Consider the following 18,026-nt stretch of genomic DNA (forward strand, 5'->3'; position numbering starts at 1 on the left):
CGGTTCAGGAAGGGCAGACGGGAGAAGAGGAGGAGTTGAACTGTACGTAGGAGAGCAGTAGGATTGCTCAGAGCTCCAGTACATAGAGGGAGAAAAGCCCGTTGAGGGTCTTTGGGTTAAGTTTAGAGGAGGGAGCAACAGAGGTGATATTGTGGTGGTGTCTGATATAGACCAGATCAGGTGGATGAGGTAGACGAGGCTTTCTTCAGGCCACTAACAGAAGCTTCCAGATCGCAGGCCCTGGTTCTCATGGGGGACTTTAATCACCCTGAGTATGTCTACACTACAAAGTTAATTCGGACTAACAGCCATTAGTTCGAATTAACTTTCATAGCGTCTACACATGCAAACCGCTAGTTCAAACTTAATTCGAACTAGCGGAGCGCTTAATTCGAACTAGGTAAACGTCTTTCTATGAGGAGTAACGCCAATTATGAATTAAGTAGTTCGAATTAAGGGCTGTGTAGCCACTTAATTCGAACTAGTGGGAGGCTAGCCCTTCCCAGCTTGCCCTGGTGGCCACTCTGGGCCAAACCAGGGAAACTTTTCTGCCCCCCTTCCGACCCCGGAGCACTTAAAGGGGCACGGGCTGGCTACAGTGCTCGTGCCAATTGCAAGCCTGCCAGCACCCAGCCAGCAGACCCTGGACCTGGCATGACATGAGCCAGCCACCCGCTGCCACCCAGCCCTCCGCCTCTTCCCAGGACCAGGCTGGGGCCGCAAGAGGCGGGTGCCCGCCTAGTCTAGTGTGGAGATCATGGACCTCATTGAAGTTTGCAGGGAAGTCTCCAATGTCCACGACCACTGTACTAGGCACAGGAATGCGGCCGTCTAGGGCAAGATAGCTGCCAGCCTGGCCACCAAAGGCCACATGCGAACCCAGGAGCAGGTTTGCATGAAAATCAAGTTGGTCCAGTGAGATCCCTGACCCTGAGTCCTGAGCTTAGAACATAAGAACATAAGAATGGCCGTACTGGGTCAGACCAAAGGTCCATCTAGACCAGTAGCCTGTCTGCCGACAGCGGCCAAAGCCAGGTACTCCGGAGGGGATGGACCGAAGACAATGATCAAGCGATTTGTCTCGTGCCATCCATCTCCAGCCTTCCACAAATAGATGCCAGGGACACAGTTCCTACCCCCTGGCTAATAGCACTCCATGGACCCAACCTCGATGAATTTATCTAACTTCTCTTTAAACCCTGTTATAGTTCTAGCCTTCACAGCCTCCTGTGGCAAGGAGTTCCACAGGTTGACTACACGCTGTGTGAAGAAGAACTTTCGCTTATTAGTTTTAAACCTGCTACCCATTAATTTCATTTGGTGTCCTCCAGTCCTTCTATTATGGGAACTAAAGAGGAGCTTTTCTTTATTCACCCTCTCCACACCACTCATGATTTTATAGACCTCTATCATATCCCCCCTCAGTCTCCTCTTTTCTAAACTGTAACGTCCCAGTCTCTTTAGCCTCTCTTCATATGGGACCTGTTCCAAACCCCTAATCACTGTAGTTGCCCTTTTCTGAACCCTTTCCAAGGCCAAAATATCTTTTTTAAGATTAGGAGACCACATCTGTACACAGTACTGAAGATACGGCGTACCATAGTTTTATACTTCCTCTTCTTCTTCTTCCCCTGGCTTCCCCCTTCCAGCTCCCTCCTCCCAGGTTTCCCCCTCCCCTCTCTCACCCTCTCTCTTCCCCTCTCCCACCTCCTTTTCCCAGTCTCCCCAGAGGTTCATTCCTCCCTCCCCAGTTTTGTTAAATAAAGAGAGTTTCTATTTTTGAACACACGTGTCCTTTATTTTTTACATCAGGAAGGGGGGCTAGGGAGGGGTAAGTGGAAGGAGGTGAGGGAGGAATGGGGCACGAGCCCCATCGGATTGGGGTGACTCTGCGGTCTCCTCGGGGTGGAAGCTCTTCTGCAGGGCCTCTGGATCCTGACAGCCCCCCGATTGACTCCCCCGGATGGCAGCCTGCGGCAAGTGCAGCCAGGCTGATGGGCGAGTGCTGTGATGTGCCGAGTGCGGGCACTCAGGGCACTCCAAGACAGGACTGCTTTGCTGTCCCCCATCGAGTTAGACAAGCAAGCGGGGAACCCTGAGAACTGTCTGTCCGGAATGGGGGTCGGGTCCCTTTAAGCACAGCCCTCGGCTAGCCTGAGGCAGCAGCTCCACGCTCTAAGTCCTAACCTGATGCCCTGCCGGCACTGGTTCTGGCCAGCCTTAACCCCGGTTCAGGGTCCACTCAATGTGGACATGCTAGTTCGAATTAGCAAAACGCTAATTCAAATTAGTTCTTAGGTCTAGATGCACTAATTCGAATTAGCTTAGTTCGAATTAACTAGTTTGAATTAGTGCTGTCGTGTAGACAGACCCCCTGACATCTGTTAGGAGACCAATACGCCAGTACACAGACAATCTAGGAAGATTTTGGAGAATGCTGGGGATAACTTCTTGGTACAAGGGCTGAGGGAACAGACCAGGGGCCATGCACAGCTTGACCTGCTGCTCACAAACAGGGAGGAACTAGTACGGGAAGTAGAGGTGGGTGACAACCTGGGAAGCAGTGATCATGAGATGGTGGATTTTGGGATCCTGACCAAAGGAAAAAAGGAGAGTAGTAAAATACACACCCTGGACTTCAGAAAAGCAGCAGAGAACTGATGGGCAGGAGCACCTGGGATGCTAACATGAAGGGGAAAGGAGTCCAGGAGTGCAGTATTTTAAAGAAGCCTTATGGAAGGAGCAGGAACAAACCATCCTGATGTGCAGCAAGAACAGCAAATGTGGTAGGTGACCAGCTCGGCTTACGGGGGAAATCCCTGGTGAGCTTAAACACAGAAAGGAAGCTGACAAGAAGTGGAAACTTGGACAGATGACTAGGGAGGAGTATCAATCGATTGCTGGAGCGCGCAGGGGTGTAATCGAGAAGGCCAAAGCACAATTGGAATTGCAGCTAGCAAGGGATGTGAACGGTAACAAGAGAGGTTTCTACAGGCATGTCAGCAATAAGAGGGTGATCAGAGAGGGTGGGGGGCCCTTACTGGAGGAGGGAGGTAACCTAGGCTGTGTCCAGACTCCATGCCTCCGTCGACGGAGGCATGTAGATTAGCCAGCTCGGAAGAGGGAAATGAAGCCGCGATTAAAATAATCGCGGCTTCATTTAAATTTAAATGGCTGCCCCGATCTGCCGATCAGCTGTTTGTCGGCAGATCGGGAGAGTCTGGACGCGGAGCCCCGACAAAGAAGCCTTTCTTCATCGACACAGGTAAACCTGGTTTCACGAGGCTTACCTGTGTCGATGAAGAAAGGCTTCTTTGTCGGGGCATCGCGTCCAGACTCTCCCGATCTGCCGACAAACAGCTGATCGGCAGATCGGGGCAGCCATTTAAATTTAAATGAAGCCGCGATTATTTTAATCGCGGCTTCATTTCCCTCTTCCGAGCTGGCTAATCTACATGCCTCCGTCGACGGAGGCATGGAGTCTGGACACAGCCCTAGTGACAGACGATGTGGGAAAAGCTGAAGCACTCAATGCTTTTTTTGCCTGTCTTCACAGACAAGGTCAGCTCCCAGACTACTGCACTAGGCAACACAGTATGGGAAGGAGGTGGCCAGCCCGCGGTGGAGAAAGAACAACTATTTAGAAAAGCTAGACACACACAAATCCATGGGTCCAGATTTAATGCAGCCGAGGGTGCTGAGGGAGTTGGCTGATGTGATTGCAGAGTAATTGGCTATTATCTTAAAAAACTCGAGGCGATCGGGGGGAGGTAAAGGCAAAGGTACTGCCCATCTTTAATAAAGGGAAGAAGGACGATCCAGGGAACTACGGACCAGTCAGCCTCACCTCAGTCCCTGGAAGAATCATGGAGGGGAGCCTCAAGGAATCTATTTTGAAGCACTTGGAAGAGGGGAAAGTGATCAGGAATAGTCAACACGGATCCCCCAAGGGCAAGTCGTACCTGAAACCAACCTGACTGCCTTCTATGACGAATGAACTGGCCCTGTGACACGGGGAAGGCCATGGACGGAATATACCTTGGCTTTAGCAAGACTTTTGATACAGTCTCCCCCAGTATCCTTGCTGCATCTCGGGAAGCCGGGCTGTATGGGTGATGCGGTTCTGTAGCATACACCCACGGTGACCAGCGGGAACGGCCTGCCTTCCATAGTGTGCTGCGCTAACTGAAAGCAATGTCTTCCTACGGGCAGGGCCCAATTTGGGGAGCCAGGAGGCTGACATGGAATCCCGTATTAATTCCTGTCACTCTACTCCAGTTCCCCCCTCAAATGCCCCCCCCCCCCCGGGATGTGTAGGATGAAGGTGCTAAGAAGAGCGATTTAACATTCAGCCGCTCCTGGATGATGGTCAGACCATTTCCTCAGCCGCAGCCTCAGAAGCCCCGTCCTTCCCACATAACACAGCGGCTCGTAGGGAGGGGAGTTTCGTCCTGATGCTGCCAGTGACCAGCTTACGCCCTGAAGCCTGTGGTTGGTCCCTGTCAATGTTATCAACGGCCATCGAAATCATCCGGCCCCAGACGCGACTCCCTGACCTGCAGCAGCAGATGCCACAGGCTGGGCAGGACGCAGCGTTTCCCTCGACTGGATCTTCATGCAAGTCCCTGCCCTTCACTGCAGTGCCCACTCCCTGCTTTTCATCGGGCGCCCGGGCAGTGCGAGAGGGGCCAGGGCAGAAGAAACGGCAACATGCCAAAATTCGGCAGCCACCAAATCCTGCCTCTGCTCGGGCCCTTGCGGAGACTGTCCCGGGGTGCAGCTCTGCGCAGGAGCTCCCCGGAGGAGCGGGTTCTCACGCTGCTCGCGACGGGCCTCTCCCGACGCGCTGTGCTACTCAGCATGAATGACAGAGGCAGAACAAGCTGGTTCAAAGCCAGGCCTGAGTAAGTGTGACCGGGCAGCAGTGTTCGCTGAGCGCTTGAGGGGCTGCCCAGCTGAGATTCCAATGCTGCTCAGCTGGTTTGGCAGCGCGCCCACAGCCGGCAGCATGTGTTTCTCCTTGTGGTGCACATCCGCACATGGCTCGGTGCACACAGCAACATTTATTCCACACGCAGATGGAAAAAATGAGAGGGAACATTGCTGGGGAACTGTGTTTACAATGAAAGTAGCTGGGACAGAGAGAAATGCAGCAGGAAGGAGGGAAATAAATAAAGGTGCTGTCCCTTTAAAAACGTGGGCCGTGGGACAGAGGTGTGCGGGGGCTCATTTGCTAAATTAAGGCAATGTGGCCCAGATGTGGGAGGCTGCAGAGCCGGCTTTGCGCAGGCCAGCCTGCCGGGGGCTGGCTGCTGGCAGTCAGGCGGTTCTCCCCCTAATTGTCACGTCTCCGTAAACACGGCCCCCAGCAGGAACAGGGAATATTTCCTTGTTTGGAAATTCTGGCTGGATCCGGGGAAAGAACTCCCAGCCCCCACTGCACATCAAGCCGCCCCCGCGGCCTGGGAATGGGGAGGGGAAGGCTTGTGCTGGAGTCAGTTAAAAAAGCCACGTTTCCCCAAGAGCTGTCACTCACCACCAGAGATAACTTGACTAATCACCACCAGCATATCAGGGCTCTCGCCTTCGTTATCAGATGGGCCCCATTAACAACGGCTTCCTTTCCTACACAGCCAGACACACCCAGCCAGACACACCCAGCCTGACGGCGTCTCCCTGAACACACGCACAGATACAAGCACACACAAAGCATGTCACGTGCACACGCATTTCAACAGCCCCACTAACCCCGAGGCCCCGCTCCATGCCTATGTTATACTGACCAAGCTGCGGTGGCTCAGGGCTGTGGAAAGTGTCTCACACTGAGCACTGGGGTTTGGCCGACTGCGTGGATGCGTCTGGAGCGACAGCCTCATCTGGACTAACTACCTGGATAGAAAAAACCCTTCCATAGACCCCAGCCGCAGGGACACCCCCTCGCTCCAACCTGCAGAATGTCCACCCTGCTATTTGTAGCTCGGTGGCCCAAGTTTTTTTTCACTGAGTGCACAGTCAACCTGTGGAACTCCTTGCCAGAGGATGTGGTAAAGACTACGTTTTTAAGAGGATTCCAAACAGACCTAGATAGATTCATGGAGATTAGGTCCATCAATGGCTATTAGCCAGGGTGGGTAGGAATGGGGTTCCTAGCCTCTGTTTGTCTGGAAATGTGTGACAGGGAGGGATCACGTGAGGATTACCTCTGGGGCATCTGGTACTGGCCACTGTCGGCGCACAGGACACGATGCTGACCCAGTCTGGCCATTCTTATGAGCCAATTGACCTGGACTCAGCCTTGGCACGTGGGCCTTCTCTTGGGGTGTGACCCTGACAGAGCTTAGCTTCACCCCGGAGCCAGAGGTTGCGCGTCCCAGCCAATGTTTTTATCCTCACTCGCTGCTCCTCAGAGAACACCGTCACGTCAGTGGTCCACAGCCCCCCGGCCACAGGCTGAAAAGCACTCAGCACCTATGACGGCTGGGTCAGAAGCACCCAGGACCCCGCTGCAGAGCTGAATTCCTTCCCCGGGAAGAGCAGGGTTGTGAGCAGCAGCAGCTCTACAAGCAAAGGCACGAACCAGACGGGCTGGTCCCAAGATGTCGCCTTACCTCCTGGAAGCACCATGCGCACAGTGGGCTCACGGCCAGGCACTGCTTACAGGAGTTCACCCCACGCGTGGCACAGATGTTGCTCCCTGGAAGAGAGAGAGAGACAGACGCTGCTCAAAACCTGCTCCCAGCAGCGAGATGCCGATGCGCGGGAGCGGAGAGGCGCCTTCCAGGGCCGCACGGCGTGGACGTGGTCTCGGCTGGTCAGGAAGGGCGCAGCTCTCCTGGCACAAGGACACGACAAGGCTCCGCCACTCACTGTCACTGTTGGTCCGAACTGGAGGGCGCAGCCAAGATCAGGGCCCCATTGTGCTAGGCGCTGTGCAGACTGTCCCTGCCCCACACAGCGTCCAGTCAAACTCAGCCATGGGAAGGAGAGCCACAGAGAGGGGAAGTGGCTTGCCCAGAGCCAGCTGGCAGGACCAGAAGCCACATCCCCTCCATGCCAGTCTAGCACCATCTCCCGAGGCCACGCTGCCTCTCTGCTTTGCTCTGACCCTGTTGCAGTCCGCAGTCCGGTCTGCCTGACTCTCCGCGAGCCCGGAATAAAGACGCTGAAGGGCGTCACGGCCTGATTTTCAGAAGGGAGCATCTGGCACTCCCTCTGGCTCCCGTTCTTCAATGCTCTCCCACCCCGGGGCCCAGACCAGCCGGAGGGGGGCCCTGGCTGGCGGGAGCCCTAAGGTTTGGAGAAACAGCCCAGGAAAATGCAGCACCCCTCTCGCCTGGGGCAGGTTTGTGCCAGCCCTGGTCCTGTCTTCCATGGTGCCGGGGTCCCCTCAGGGAAGGCTCTGGAGAAGGGGCGAGCGAGCCACGCTGGGCTAGCTCTGCAGAGAACCGGGCAGGCACTCCAAGGATGTGAACTGAGGGGCAAACTCCTGCGGCTGAAGGATCCCGCAGGTTCAGTGGCTCCCGGACCCAGGGGCTGGTGACCAAAGCAGGGGGAGGGGCACTTTGTCCGGCAGTGTGCCGAGACAGCCTTGCGGAGAGCAGTGAGCTATGGGTGGCTCCGTCCCCAGTGCCAAATAGCCCCTGCCTCTCAGCAGGCTTGCCCGGTCGGATTCCCCTCGCCCCCCTGCCGGTCCAGCTGAGGACAGGCGCACCCACACGCCTGCAGGGCCTGGCTCGCCCACCCTGCACTTCAGGCGGTCGATTCCCCCTTGCAAAGCGGGTGACCCCCAACACTCCTTAGCCTCGCCATGTGGCTGGACAAGGAGCAGGCGGGGCAGAAACAGGCCGCAGCGACACGCTAGCTGGGGCAAAGCGCTGGTCCTCCAGCAGTCAGTGGAGCTGTGCAGCTGGAAACCACCTGGGAATCCGGGCTGACAGTCACACACCCACGCGGCCGGGGAAGAGGTTTGACAGCGACAGCAACCGGCGAACATGAGCAGTCAGGCTTCCTGGCCCGCCCCCCAGCCCTCCTCACCCCAAAACCGGGCGCCCGGTCCGGCTGCAAGCACAACCGGCTACTTCCAGCTGAGCAGAGAGCCTGGCCAGGTTCCAAGGCGTCTAATCCCCAGGTGAATGCGCAGCACATAGCACCAGGGCTCTTAAATTCCTTCCCTGCTTTCAGTGCAGCTGGGGGCAGGAATTCCTGAGAGCGCGCACGGGAAAGAACAATGGACAAAGCCTTCGCAGAGCCAGCCGGAGAACCTCAGAGCTGCCCCGGCAATCGCCTAATCCAGGGCCTGCCTCTAGCAGGCACCTCTGCTGAGCGCAGAAAGGCCTGCCCGTCGCTCGGCCGCCCACCGCGGCGCGGGCCCAGCCGCCAGGGTTAACGGCGCCAGTTCCAGCCTGTCGGGCTACGTCTACACTACGAGTTTTCTTGGCACAAAATATGCTACCGAGGGACTCATTTGCATGAGTCGCCATCTCATTTGCATATATTCTGCTGATCCGTTTTTGCGCAAAACCAAGCAGTGGGGAGGTTTTCTTTTTGCACAAACCCCCTTTTCCCGCAAGATTCTTATGCAGAAAAGGGGGTTTTTGCGCAAAAAGAAAACATTCCCACTGCTTGTTTTTGCGCAAAAACGGATCAGCAGAATATATGCAAATGAGATGGCGACTCATGCAAATGAGTCCCTCGGTAGCATATTTTGTGCCGAGAAAACTCGTAGGCTACGTCTAGACTGGCATGATTTTCCGAAAATGCCTTTAATGGAAAAGTTTTCCGTTAAAAGCATTTTCGGAAAAGCACGTCTACATTAGCAGGACGCTTTTCCGCAAAAGCACTTTTTGCGGAAAAGCGTCCGTGGCCAATCTAGACGCGGTTTTCCGCAAAAAAGCCCCGATCGCCATTTTCGTGATCGGGGCTTTTTTGCGGAAAACACTACTGTGCTGTCTACACTGGCCCTCTTGCGCAAAAGTCTTTCAGAAAAAGACTTTTGCCCGAACAGGAGCAGCATAGTATTTCCGGAAAAGCACTGACAATCTTACATGAGATCGTCAGTGCTTTTGCGGAAATTCAAGCGGCCAGTGTAGACAGCTGGCAAGTTTTTCCGCAAAAGCAGATGATTTTGCGGAAAAACTTGCCAGTCTAGACACAGCCGTAGTGTAGACGTAGCCTAGGCGAGCCTGGGGTTGAACGTGCGCTGCTGACTCACGCTCCAAGCTGGGCTGCCGTGATCTCACTGCCCTTGGACCCAGGGAGCGACGTGGCTCGCAAACAGGTCTTTCGGCCGTGTAGAGAGCAGAAGGAAGAGCAGTCTCGGAGGGGCACAGCAGGGCTGTCTGTCGAGTGGGGCTCAGGAGAGCTTTCCCCCCTGCTCAGCCAGACCCGGCCTGCCCTGGTGTAGCCGGATCCTTGTCAAGCTCTCGCACGCTGCCACGCCTTCGGAGCCCTCCATCACCAGGAGCCGAGAGACCTGAAGGCTGCTCGGTCCTGTCTCCACTAGGGTGACTTTGCAAACATCCTGGTGGGGCTTCCGCTCTTCGGGCATTAGCCATGCTGGGCGTGGGATCGGGTCTGATGAGATGGGGCTTAAACGCTTGCTGCTGCCTGTCTACACTAGGGCTCCCAGCAGTGGCGCGAGAGACACGGGAAACTGTTGCAAACTTCCCCAGGGGCCGGCCGGAGCGCGTGGGAACCCTTTTGGCACCAGCCCAGCTGCAAGGTGGCCAACAACTGTTCCTACCAGCGGGTACGTTTGCTAGGGCAGACACAGCCAGTGCACGTATTAAACTCGCAGCTGTGGAGCCCCCGGCCTTGCTACATCATAGGGCGGCACAACACCTTTGCCTCAGTTTCCCCTGGGTCTTCCAAGACTCCACCCAGCCTCCAACACCTTCCAGGCCACTTCGAAGACTTAGGCCTCCAGCTAAGCCACATCCAGCACTGCCCTTTCTAGGATACCGGTGCCTTCAGGCCTCAGGCGGTGAAGCTGGGCAGTTACGTTGCGGGAAGCGGCACTCCCATAGCTGGGTTGCTGTACAGCGTCCGCCGCCTCGCAGTGCCCCAACTCTGCAGTGCAGACAAGACCTTCCTGTTCTTCTTCCTCCCGTGTCACGGCTCCCACAGTCCTTCCCCCGCCTCTCCACCTCTCACTGGGGCCTGTAAAGAAGCCTCTGAACTTGGCTTCAGGGCCCTCACGCCATCCGTGCTGGAACTAGGGGTGCAGGGAAGGGGGAATGCTACAGCAGCCCGGTTTGAAGCCGTTTCCTCCTAGGCAGGGTTTGCAGGCTGGTTCAATGGCTCTCGTGCCCCCACTGTACACACCCGGACTCCTTCCTCCAGCCCGGCCACCAGGGACCTAACCCACCCCCTCTCCCCTTCGCTTCTCCAGCGCAGACTGCCCGCCCCGGCTCTTGGCCCAAGCCAGCCCTCTCCTAAGGACTCAGAAAGGGAGCTCACCTACGGGGCTACCACGGCCACCTCCTAGACTCCCCAGGCGGCCCTGCCCCGGGCTCCCTTCCCCTGCGCCAGAGCCGCTAAAAATCACCGTCAAGCCTTGTCAGTGTCGCGCCTCTCCCGATACTCGAGTATCCCGTCACCGACGGTCTCTGTCCAAACCTCTTCCTCCAGACCCTGCTGCTCTGGGCGCGCTCCGTGAGTTAGAATCCATGGAGCAGTCTCTGTGACCTGACGGGTGAGCCACAACCCACGGTGGTGCGACTCCCAGCCCGTACGTGGGGGTGTGTGAAGGGTGTGAAAGCCCCCCCCCCCCATGGTTCCTGAAGTAAGCATGACAGGGCAAGGTTGGGCCGACTTCCTCGCTTGCTTGGGGGCCACAGGCGAGTGCATTCACACCCTTGCACTCCACATTTACCAAAAAATCCCCCCCCCCACAGAAATTCCTGTATCTGGGCCATGACTCCAGGCTACCGGCGATTTATTCAACCCTTCCCTGAGCTGGGCACACTTTGGAGCAGCACGTTAGCCTCCCTTTTGGAGCTTATTTCATGACCGTTTTCTCCTCGGTCACTGATTCTTGCCATTCCGCTTTTAAATCCTTTTTAAACTAACCTTGCTAACTTAGAAGAAGCTTCAGAGCAATTTCTCCATCTCTCTCACTCTCTGCTTCTGCCTCCCCCACCCCCCCACACTTATCTAATCTCTTCTCCCCTCCCAGCTGAGCTTTCTTCCTTTTAAGGCCCACGCCCTGTAGAGGTGTGGTGGGACATGTCCCGACATGGCTAATTGTCCCAGCCCTTAACGGGGCAGGCTGCCAGTCACAGGGGGACTGTGGGATGGGGTGGGTGTTGCTGGTCTGCGATAGACAGGTCAGACTATATCATCTGGTGCTCCTTTCTGGCCTTACCCTCCACGGCCTCTTTCTGCACCTCAGTTTCCCCCCAAGACCTCTGCATTGTGCCATTTGTGTCAGTGGGCGCCTTAGCCTGGAGGAGCTGCGCGTACAAGTGGCTGACAGCCGCTGTTACTGGCCGGCGGGTGTGATGCGGTTACTCTCTGGAAACCCTCTGCTTAGGGCCGCGAGTTGGCTCTGAAGCAGCTTCATGGCCTCGCATCCCCACCTGGGACAAGTCAGGGCCAACACTTGCAAGCTCGACCTGAATCACTGGGTTGCACGGCTGCTTGTGCGCGTGCGCCGAGGTGGCCAAGCACGGGTGATTGGTGTCACACTGGGGACAGAGCCAGCGATCTCCGGTGTGAAACCTGAGCTGCTGCGGTGAGCTAAGGAGCCAGACCCTGCTAGGCGGGGCTGGAACAGCCTCAGGCCCTCTGTGGGTCGGCGTGCACCCGCTTTCCTGGGAGAGAGGCTGCCGTTGTCAGGCCCCTTCTCGCCAGGGTTCGTACAGCGCCTGGCACAATCGCGGGGCAGGGTCGGACGGGGCTGGTGCGATACAGACAGCACTAGCTGGCGGGCCTGGCCCCAGGCGGCGAGGCTGCGTGTAAATGGGTCTTGCTGCGGGGAAGGAGCCAGAGGAGGCTGCTGGCTCGGGAGCTGACGGGGACCCGGGACCTGACGCCCTCTGCGCTTCCCGAGGCGCTGTGATGAGGTAGCTGGGTGTGTGACTCCCCGGGGGTCCCCCGCCCCCCATGGGTATGACAGGCCGGAGGCTGGTCCGCCTAGCGAGCTTGTGACTCGCTGCCCCGGGCCTGGCCCAACTCTGGGCATTGCAGCTGGGGGGAGGGGGAAGGGCCAGTCTCTGAGCAGCAGCCGCGGGCGAGGGAGGAGGCAGGGAAGCGAATGCAGAACAGGAAAGGGACCGGGTGCAGCAGCAACGGCAGGTGGGATGTGGCTTGAGCAACAAGCGGGCTGCCCTGCCGGGGTCCTGCCCTTGCACCGTGTCTTGCTGGCTCCCAGCCAGGGGACTGGCCCAGGGCACAACGGGCCTCCAGTGAGCAGAGCAGGGCCAACGGCTGCACCCCCGCCTGGCACCACGCAGGGCCGGGGCGCTGGGGACAGGCGGAGGCCCCTGCAACAGCTCCCAGCGCTCTGGAGGGGCCAGGACTTCCACAGGGCAGCGGGTGCCTGGGGGCAGTTTAACGAGAAGAGTCTGATTCCACTGCCCAGGAAAGCCATCGCCCCTGTGCCCAGCAAGCCCTGGGCAGTCGCTGCGCGGGGGACAGTGCCCAGCCCCGGGGGGAGGGAAGGGCTCTCGATACCACGTACTCTCGGCAGCACTTTCCACCCACAGCCCCCATGCGTCACAAGCACCATCCCTCTGACACAGACGGGGCCCCGAGGGCTGAAATAACCTGCCCCGCATGAGTGGGACTGGACCCGGGCTCGCTGGAGCCCAGAGCCCTGTGCATCCATCAGGCCCGACACCCGTCCTACGGAAGCAGGATGGTCTCTGCTGAGCACACATCACCAAGCGCCTGTCTCTGGTACAGGCGTCCGTACCACGCGATTCAGTCCAGCCCCCTGTGCATAGATACACGGGTACAGCCGCCCCCGCCCCCATCAGCCCTCCCGGCCCGGGATGGGATTCCCCGTTCCCCTCGGGAATGCAGCCGGGAAGGGGCGCAGGGAGCAGCGAGGTGCTGGGAACCTCAGGGCGCGTATCAGCTGGGCAGCCGGCGGGGCCAAGCGGAGCCCCATTGCGCAGTCCTGAGTGTTCGGGTGCCGCGAAGCACCGGAGCTGATGGGAGATACATAAAGCACAGGGGGCGTCTTAGACAGCGAAGGAGGCTCAGGCCTCACCTGTGTCCAGCCCCCCCAGAACAAAGCCTGCGAGGCAGCCCAGGTGCGGAGTGCAGTCGGCCCCCCTCTCCCCGCTGCGTGGCCAGGGCTGTGCTCAGCGAGGCTCCGGCCAGCTTCCACAGCCAGGCAGGAGCCGTTCAGCAGCGTAGGCCTCACGAGGCCATTCTGACCTGGTCTCGGGCTGGGCCCTTGGCTGAGCGCAGCCCCCGCCGCGCAGCACCGAGTGTGCCCAGCAAGCAGCATGTGCAAGAGGCAGAACCTGGCCCCGGCAGAGGGCCACTGGCTGGGGCCTGGCTGGGTTTGATGCCTCTCGCTTGCCTCTCTCCGTCCCGTAACTCAACGTTTGTTTGAACCAGCACCGCCTGTCTCGCTGCGGAGATGGAGGCAGGGGAAGGTGCTCTCTTCCTCTTCCTCATCCCTACATCCGCCCGCTGACTCATGGGCTGCGGTCCCTGCGGTGTGGCACTGAGCTCGGGGCACCTCGTTCTCCTTGGGCGCCAGATCTGCAGGGTTTCTCCCCTCCGTGTTGCGGGCCTGTTGACGGGGGTGGACGTTGGGCTCTGCCCAGATGTTCTCAACACTGGGCTAGCTGGGGCTGCTCCCTGGCCCCGCCCAGCTGTGTAAAGGACAGGAGCCTCCTAGGCCAGGTTGATGTGGGTGCCAAGGCTGGCTCTGCCACAGGCTTCCTGCACCACCTTGGGCAAATCACTTATCCCGAGTCTCACCGTGCCTGTCGAGGCTGTAGGCCATCGTGAGATGGGGAAGTGCTGTTGGTCGGACACAAAGCTCTAATATGCTGTGGGAGGGGTCATGCTGGGCTAATGAAGATAAGGACAAACGACTCCCCCTCTGCATGTTGATGCCATACTGCACGTCCGAGACCTGGCGTGGTCAGGCCTCCTCTGGGAGGTTCGCATGCTAGGAACTCCACGAGGTTGTTCATCAGCCTCCGCCAGGGGAGGGGCTGAGCTGGCCGTGGCAGCGCATGGCGCCAGGGAGCCCAGCTGTAGCTAAATGCTGGAGGTCGACCACCCTCGACCGTCCTTCCCTGTCCCATTGGGAAAGTCAAACACAAGCAGAGATGAATCCCATGCAGTGCCCAGCTGGTTTCCAGCCTGTGCTACCACTCAGCCCTGCCTGCTGCCTTTTGAGTCACTCCAGCAACACTCACAGCCGGGGGCTTCAGGGCTGGCTACACGCGGACAGTGAGCAGGAGGCAGACCCAGCAACTCTGGCCCCCAAGCAACTGTGCAGAGCATACCCTACGAGAGCCGCGTCTCCCTTCGCCGAGTGCTGAGTCTCCGGCCCCTGGTGCTGGCGGAACTCCAGGGGCCGGGCAGAGAGTGGGGAGAAACTGGCATCCGTGCCAAGTGCCTGGTGCCGGCTCCTTTTGGACGGGTTGGTGCACAAATCCCGTTGACTCTCAGTGAGAATCAGGCATCTAACTCCGTTAGGCTCCTGTGACCATCCCACATTTCACACGCTCCTCTCTGAGGCCTGGATCCAAGCAGACCCCAGCTGGGCGCCCGCAGCGCAGAGCTGTCAAGCTGCCCCTTCTCCCAGCCGGGCCGGGCGGGCTGTGCTCATTGCTCGCTTCCCGGCACAGCTGGCGGCATTTTATCCCCAGGGCAAACTCAGCCAGCTTGCCGGGGGCGGGGGCAGTATCGTAGGCCACGGCTGCTGCCTGCCTGAGGACAGGAGTTTGAGGGGGGCTAACTGAGGGGCTGCCCACAAGAGAGGACTCACGTCCCCCAGCTGCGGCCAGGTTCTGTAACGCTGCCCAGGCAGAAGACGGCTAGCAGCAGCTGCGCTATACAGGGAGGCCGTGCGCTTTGTGCACCCACCAGGAAGCAAAGTCGGAGAGGTCTGAGATGTTAGCAGACCCCGAGATGGTACAGAACTCCCACCTTCCCTGAGCGTGTTTCTAGCAAAGCGTGTTCTAGTGCAAAGGGGGGTTCTTCACAGCCGCTGCTGGACACACACAGCCCCCGGCCTTCTGCCTGGATCTCTAGCTCCCAGCCTGCACTGCCCACTTGCCGCACACGTGGTCTCCCTGAGGTCGTGGCCTGGCCTGGTCCACACAGCAGAGACTGCTACCGACCATCCACCAAGGGGAGCCCCCAGCCCATCACAATGCTCTGCTGCTGTGTACCTCACGTCACCACCTCCCCCAGTGCCAAACGCTGCTCTTTGGGGGTAGGGACCATTGTTCGGTGCTGTTTGTACAGCACCCAGCACCTACCAAAACACACCCTGTAAAGAACGTGGCTAATTCAGAATCACCCAGCCCACAGGACCAGCTGCGGCACAGCTTGCTCCACACAAAGCTGCATTGAAAATCCAGGGCAGCCAACGCATCTGAAAGCAGGGCCTGTGTCTCCCGCCTAGCCATACCCTTAAGCTCAGGCTGTGGCTTTGCAGACATCAAGGGGGTTTATTACAGCCAAGTAATTAACACACACAGTTGTTCTCAGGAGAGACAAGACCCGGGGAATTTTATTGCTTGATAGCCAGGCAAGGTCAGCAGTAAACCCTCAGTCTGCGGCTGCCCATGCCCAGTTCGCCTCAGGATAAAACAAAAGGGTGTCGGCGGCATTGTGTTCTGACCTGGGCGGTTGTCACACACACCCTATAAAAAACACCTCCTATTTCTCTCTCTCTCTCTCTCTCTCTCTCTCTCTCTCTCTCACACACACACTCACACACACACAGACACACACACACATTATAAAAACATCTATCGTCTATTTCATCTGCAAAAGTCACAGCCGGAGGGGGCGGAATTCAGACAGGCTGGTGCTGGTCTCACTGACTCACACCCATCCACCAACACCGCAGCAAGTCTCAGCTGAAGTGGAAGGTTCACCTAGGGCTGGCAGGGGCAGGTTACATCCCCTCAGCCCTGCTCTCTGCACCTGGCCCCTTGTGCTAGGCGTGGCGTCACGGGAGGTGGGTCAGCAGCAAGAAACTCAGTACCAGTCCTGCCAGGCCTTGACAGGATGGGGGTAACCTCAGGGGAGCAGCAGAGCTGGCTTCTGGTGTGAGAGACCGTCCCTTGCCAGCTGGCTGGAAGAGACCAGGCGTAGGAATGGCTGAGCCTGCTGCACACAGCTTTGCAGCTCAGGGATTCTGGATTCAGCTTCCATGTGACTTTGGCTTCTTGCACCAGGACAAGCCCAAAGTTGGCATGGATCTCAGCTGCCTGTGCAGGATGTGCACTGGGCATTTCCTAGTGCATTTCTTTCCAGGATTGAGCCTGGGAAATATTCCTGCTAGGCAGAGACACACCCAAACATCCAAACATGAACCCAGACATCAGCCCCTCACAGTGCAAGTGCACAGCCAACTCACCCTGCTGGTGCAATTGCACAGCACCTCACACCTACTAACACCAACAGTGCAACCCGACACATCATCAACCACACACTTCCACACGCATGCCGGGGGTGCAGTCGCAGACCAAACACACATCCACACTAACACCAGCGGTGGAAGCACATGTCACCCACACACTTTCACACACCCCAAACACACATCTGTTAACCCCAGCTGCAACACACATCCGGACACACACTTCCCCACACACCCAGGATGCTGCCGCTCACCATCACGCACACACCTAGAGAGGGACTCCCGGAGCCTAGAGCTGGGAGACGGACGGAAATGAGGTATCGGGCCCCCAGTCCGTACCAGGGTCCAGGCTGTAACACCCCACCGCCCCCATTACTGTTTGATCTCACGTCCTTTTAACATCCCAAGCCCAGGGACTCCTAGGACACCCCTGGAATCCATTGCACAGGCTGGTAGCCCCGGCTCGGCCAATCCCCAGCCTTCCAAAATCCAACCACTGGCTTTCAAGTAGTGAGACTGTAAAACCAGAATCAATTCTGGGGCGCTTCTTTCTTGTTCACTCTTTAGGGGCCCCCTTTTCCAGGCAGCCGCTGCCCCTGGGGCCAGACATGCCCCCGGCTTTTCAAAGCGAGTCTCAGCCAGCCCTTAGTCTAGGGGGCCGGAGGCACAGGAAAGCCCCAGGACGTCACAAGACTCAGGGTAACCCCCCCCCCCCAGTATTTGGCAGCTCACCGCAAGCTCGTGTCCTGGGTCGGGGCCATTCACACCAGCAAGGGCAGCTCAGAGCCACCCCCAGGGACACCCCCCGAGCCGGAGGGCTCCAATGTGCGGGCTGTGTCAATGCCCCCTCCCACCCGGAGATGGGAGCACACAGCCCGGGCCATGCCTCCCCCCCCCCCCGAGAAATCCCTGCCCCCCCGCGAGCGCGCGGCAGCCGCGTGGTCCAGGCACTCACCGTGGAGTCCGGCCGCGCACAGCGCCAGCGCCAGGGTCCGCAGGGCCAGGCCGGCGCCCCCCATCTCCGCCCAGTCGCGACTCGGCTGCCGGCCCGGCTGGGGCGGCCCGCGCTTTTGAGCAGCCTGGGGGATGAATCATGAGTCTGAGCAGGGCATGATCGGCACGGGAAATCCTCCGTCAGCCTGAGTCACAGCGTGCCCCCGCCTGTCTGCTCCGCTCCGCTCCGCTCCGCTCCCCTCCCGGCCCGGGGCGCCCGCCCTCGACCCCGGGGTCCTCTCCGCAGCTTGCTCCCGGGGGGGTCTGCCGCTGGTCTAACCCCCGCCCCAACTCCGGGGAAGTGCCCATCTGGCTCTCCTCTGGCGTAAACCAGGGGTGACTCTGGTTCGCCTCTGGCCGACACTGGTGTAAATCAGGAGTGACTCTGGTTCGCCTCTGGCCGACGCTGATGTAAATCAGGAGTGACTCTGGTTCACCTCTGGCCGACGCTGATGTAAATCAGGAG

The 18,026-nt window shown here is 58.4% G+C and overlaps 1 protein-coding gene across 1 annotated transcript in view; it reads right to left on the reverse strand.

Annotated features, from left to right (window-relative positions):
* The window catches only part of ITGB3 (integrin subunit beta 3), a 41,684-nt gene extending 23,951 nt beyond the window's left edge, over nt 1-17,733 (reverse strand). The window contains exons 1-2 of the mRNA XM_075911709.2: nt 17,523-17,733; nt 6,609-6,694 (exon numbers count right to left, since the gene is read on the reverse strand). Coding sequence (XP_075767824.2) covers nt 6,609-6,694; nt 17,523-17,586 — 150 coding nt within the window. The 5' untranslated portion in view covers nt 17,587-17,733. The remainder of the gene's footprint in view (nt 1-6,608; nt 6,695-17,522) is intronic.
* Nucleotides 17,734-18,026: the final 293 nt, after the last annotated feature.

Source organism: Pelodiscus sinensis, chromosome 29 (genome assembly GCF_052426305.1).
Source record: "Pelodiscus sinensis isolate ZL-2025 chromosome 29, ASM5242630v1, whole genome shotgun sequence".
NCBI lineage: Eukaryota > Metazoa > Chordata > Testudines > Trionychidae > Pelodiscus > Pelodiscus sinensis.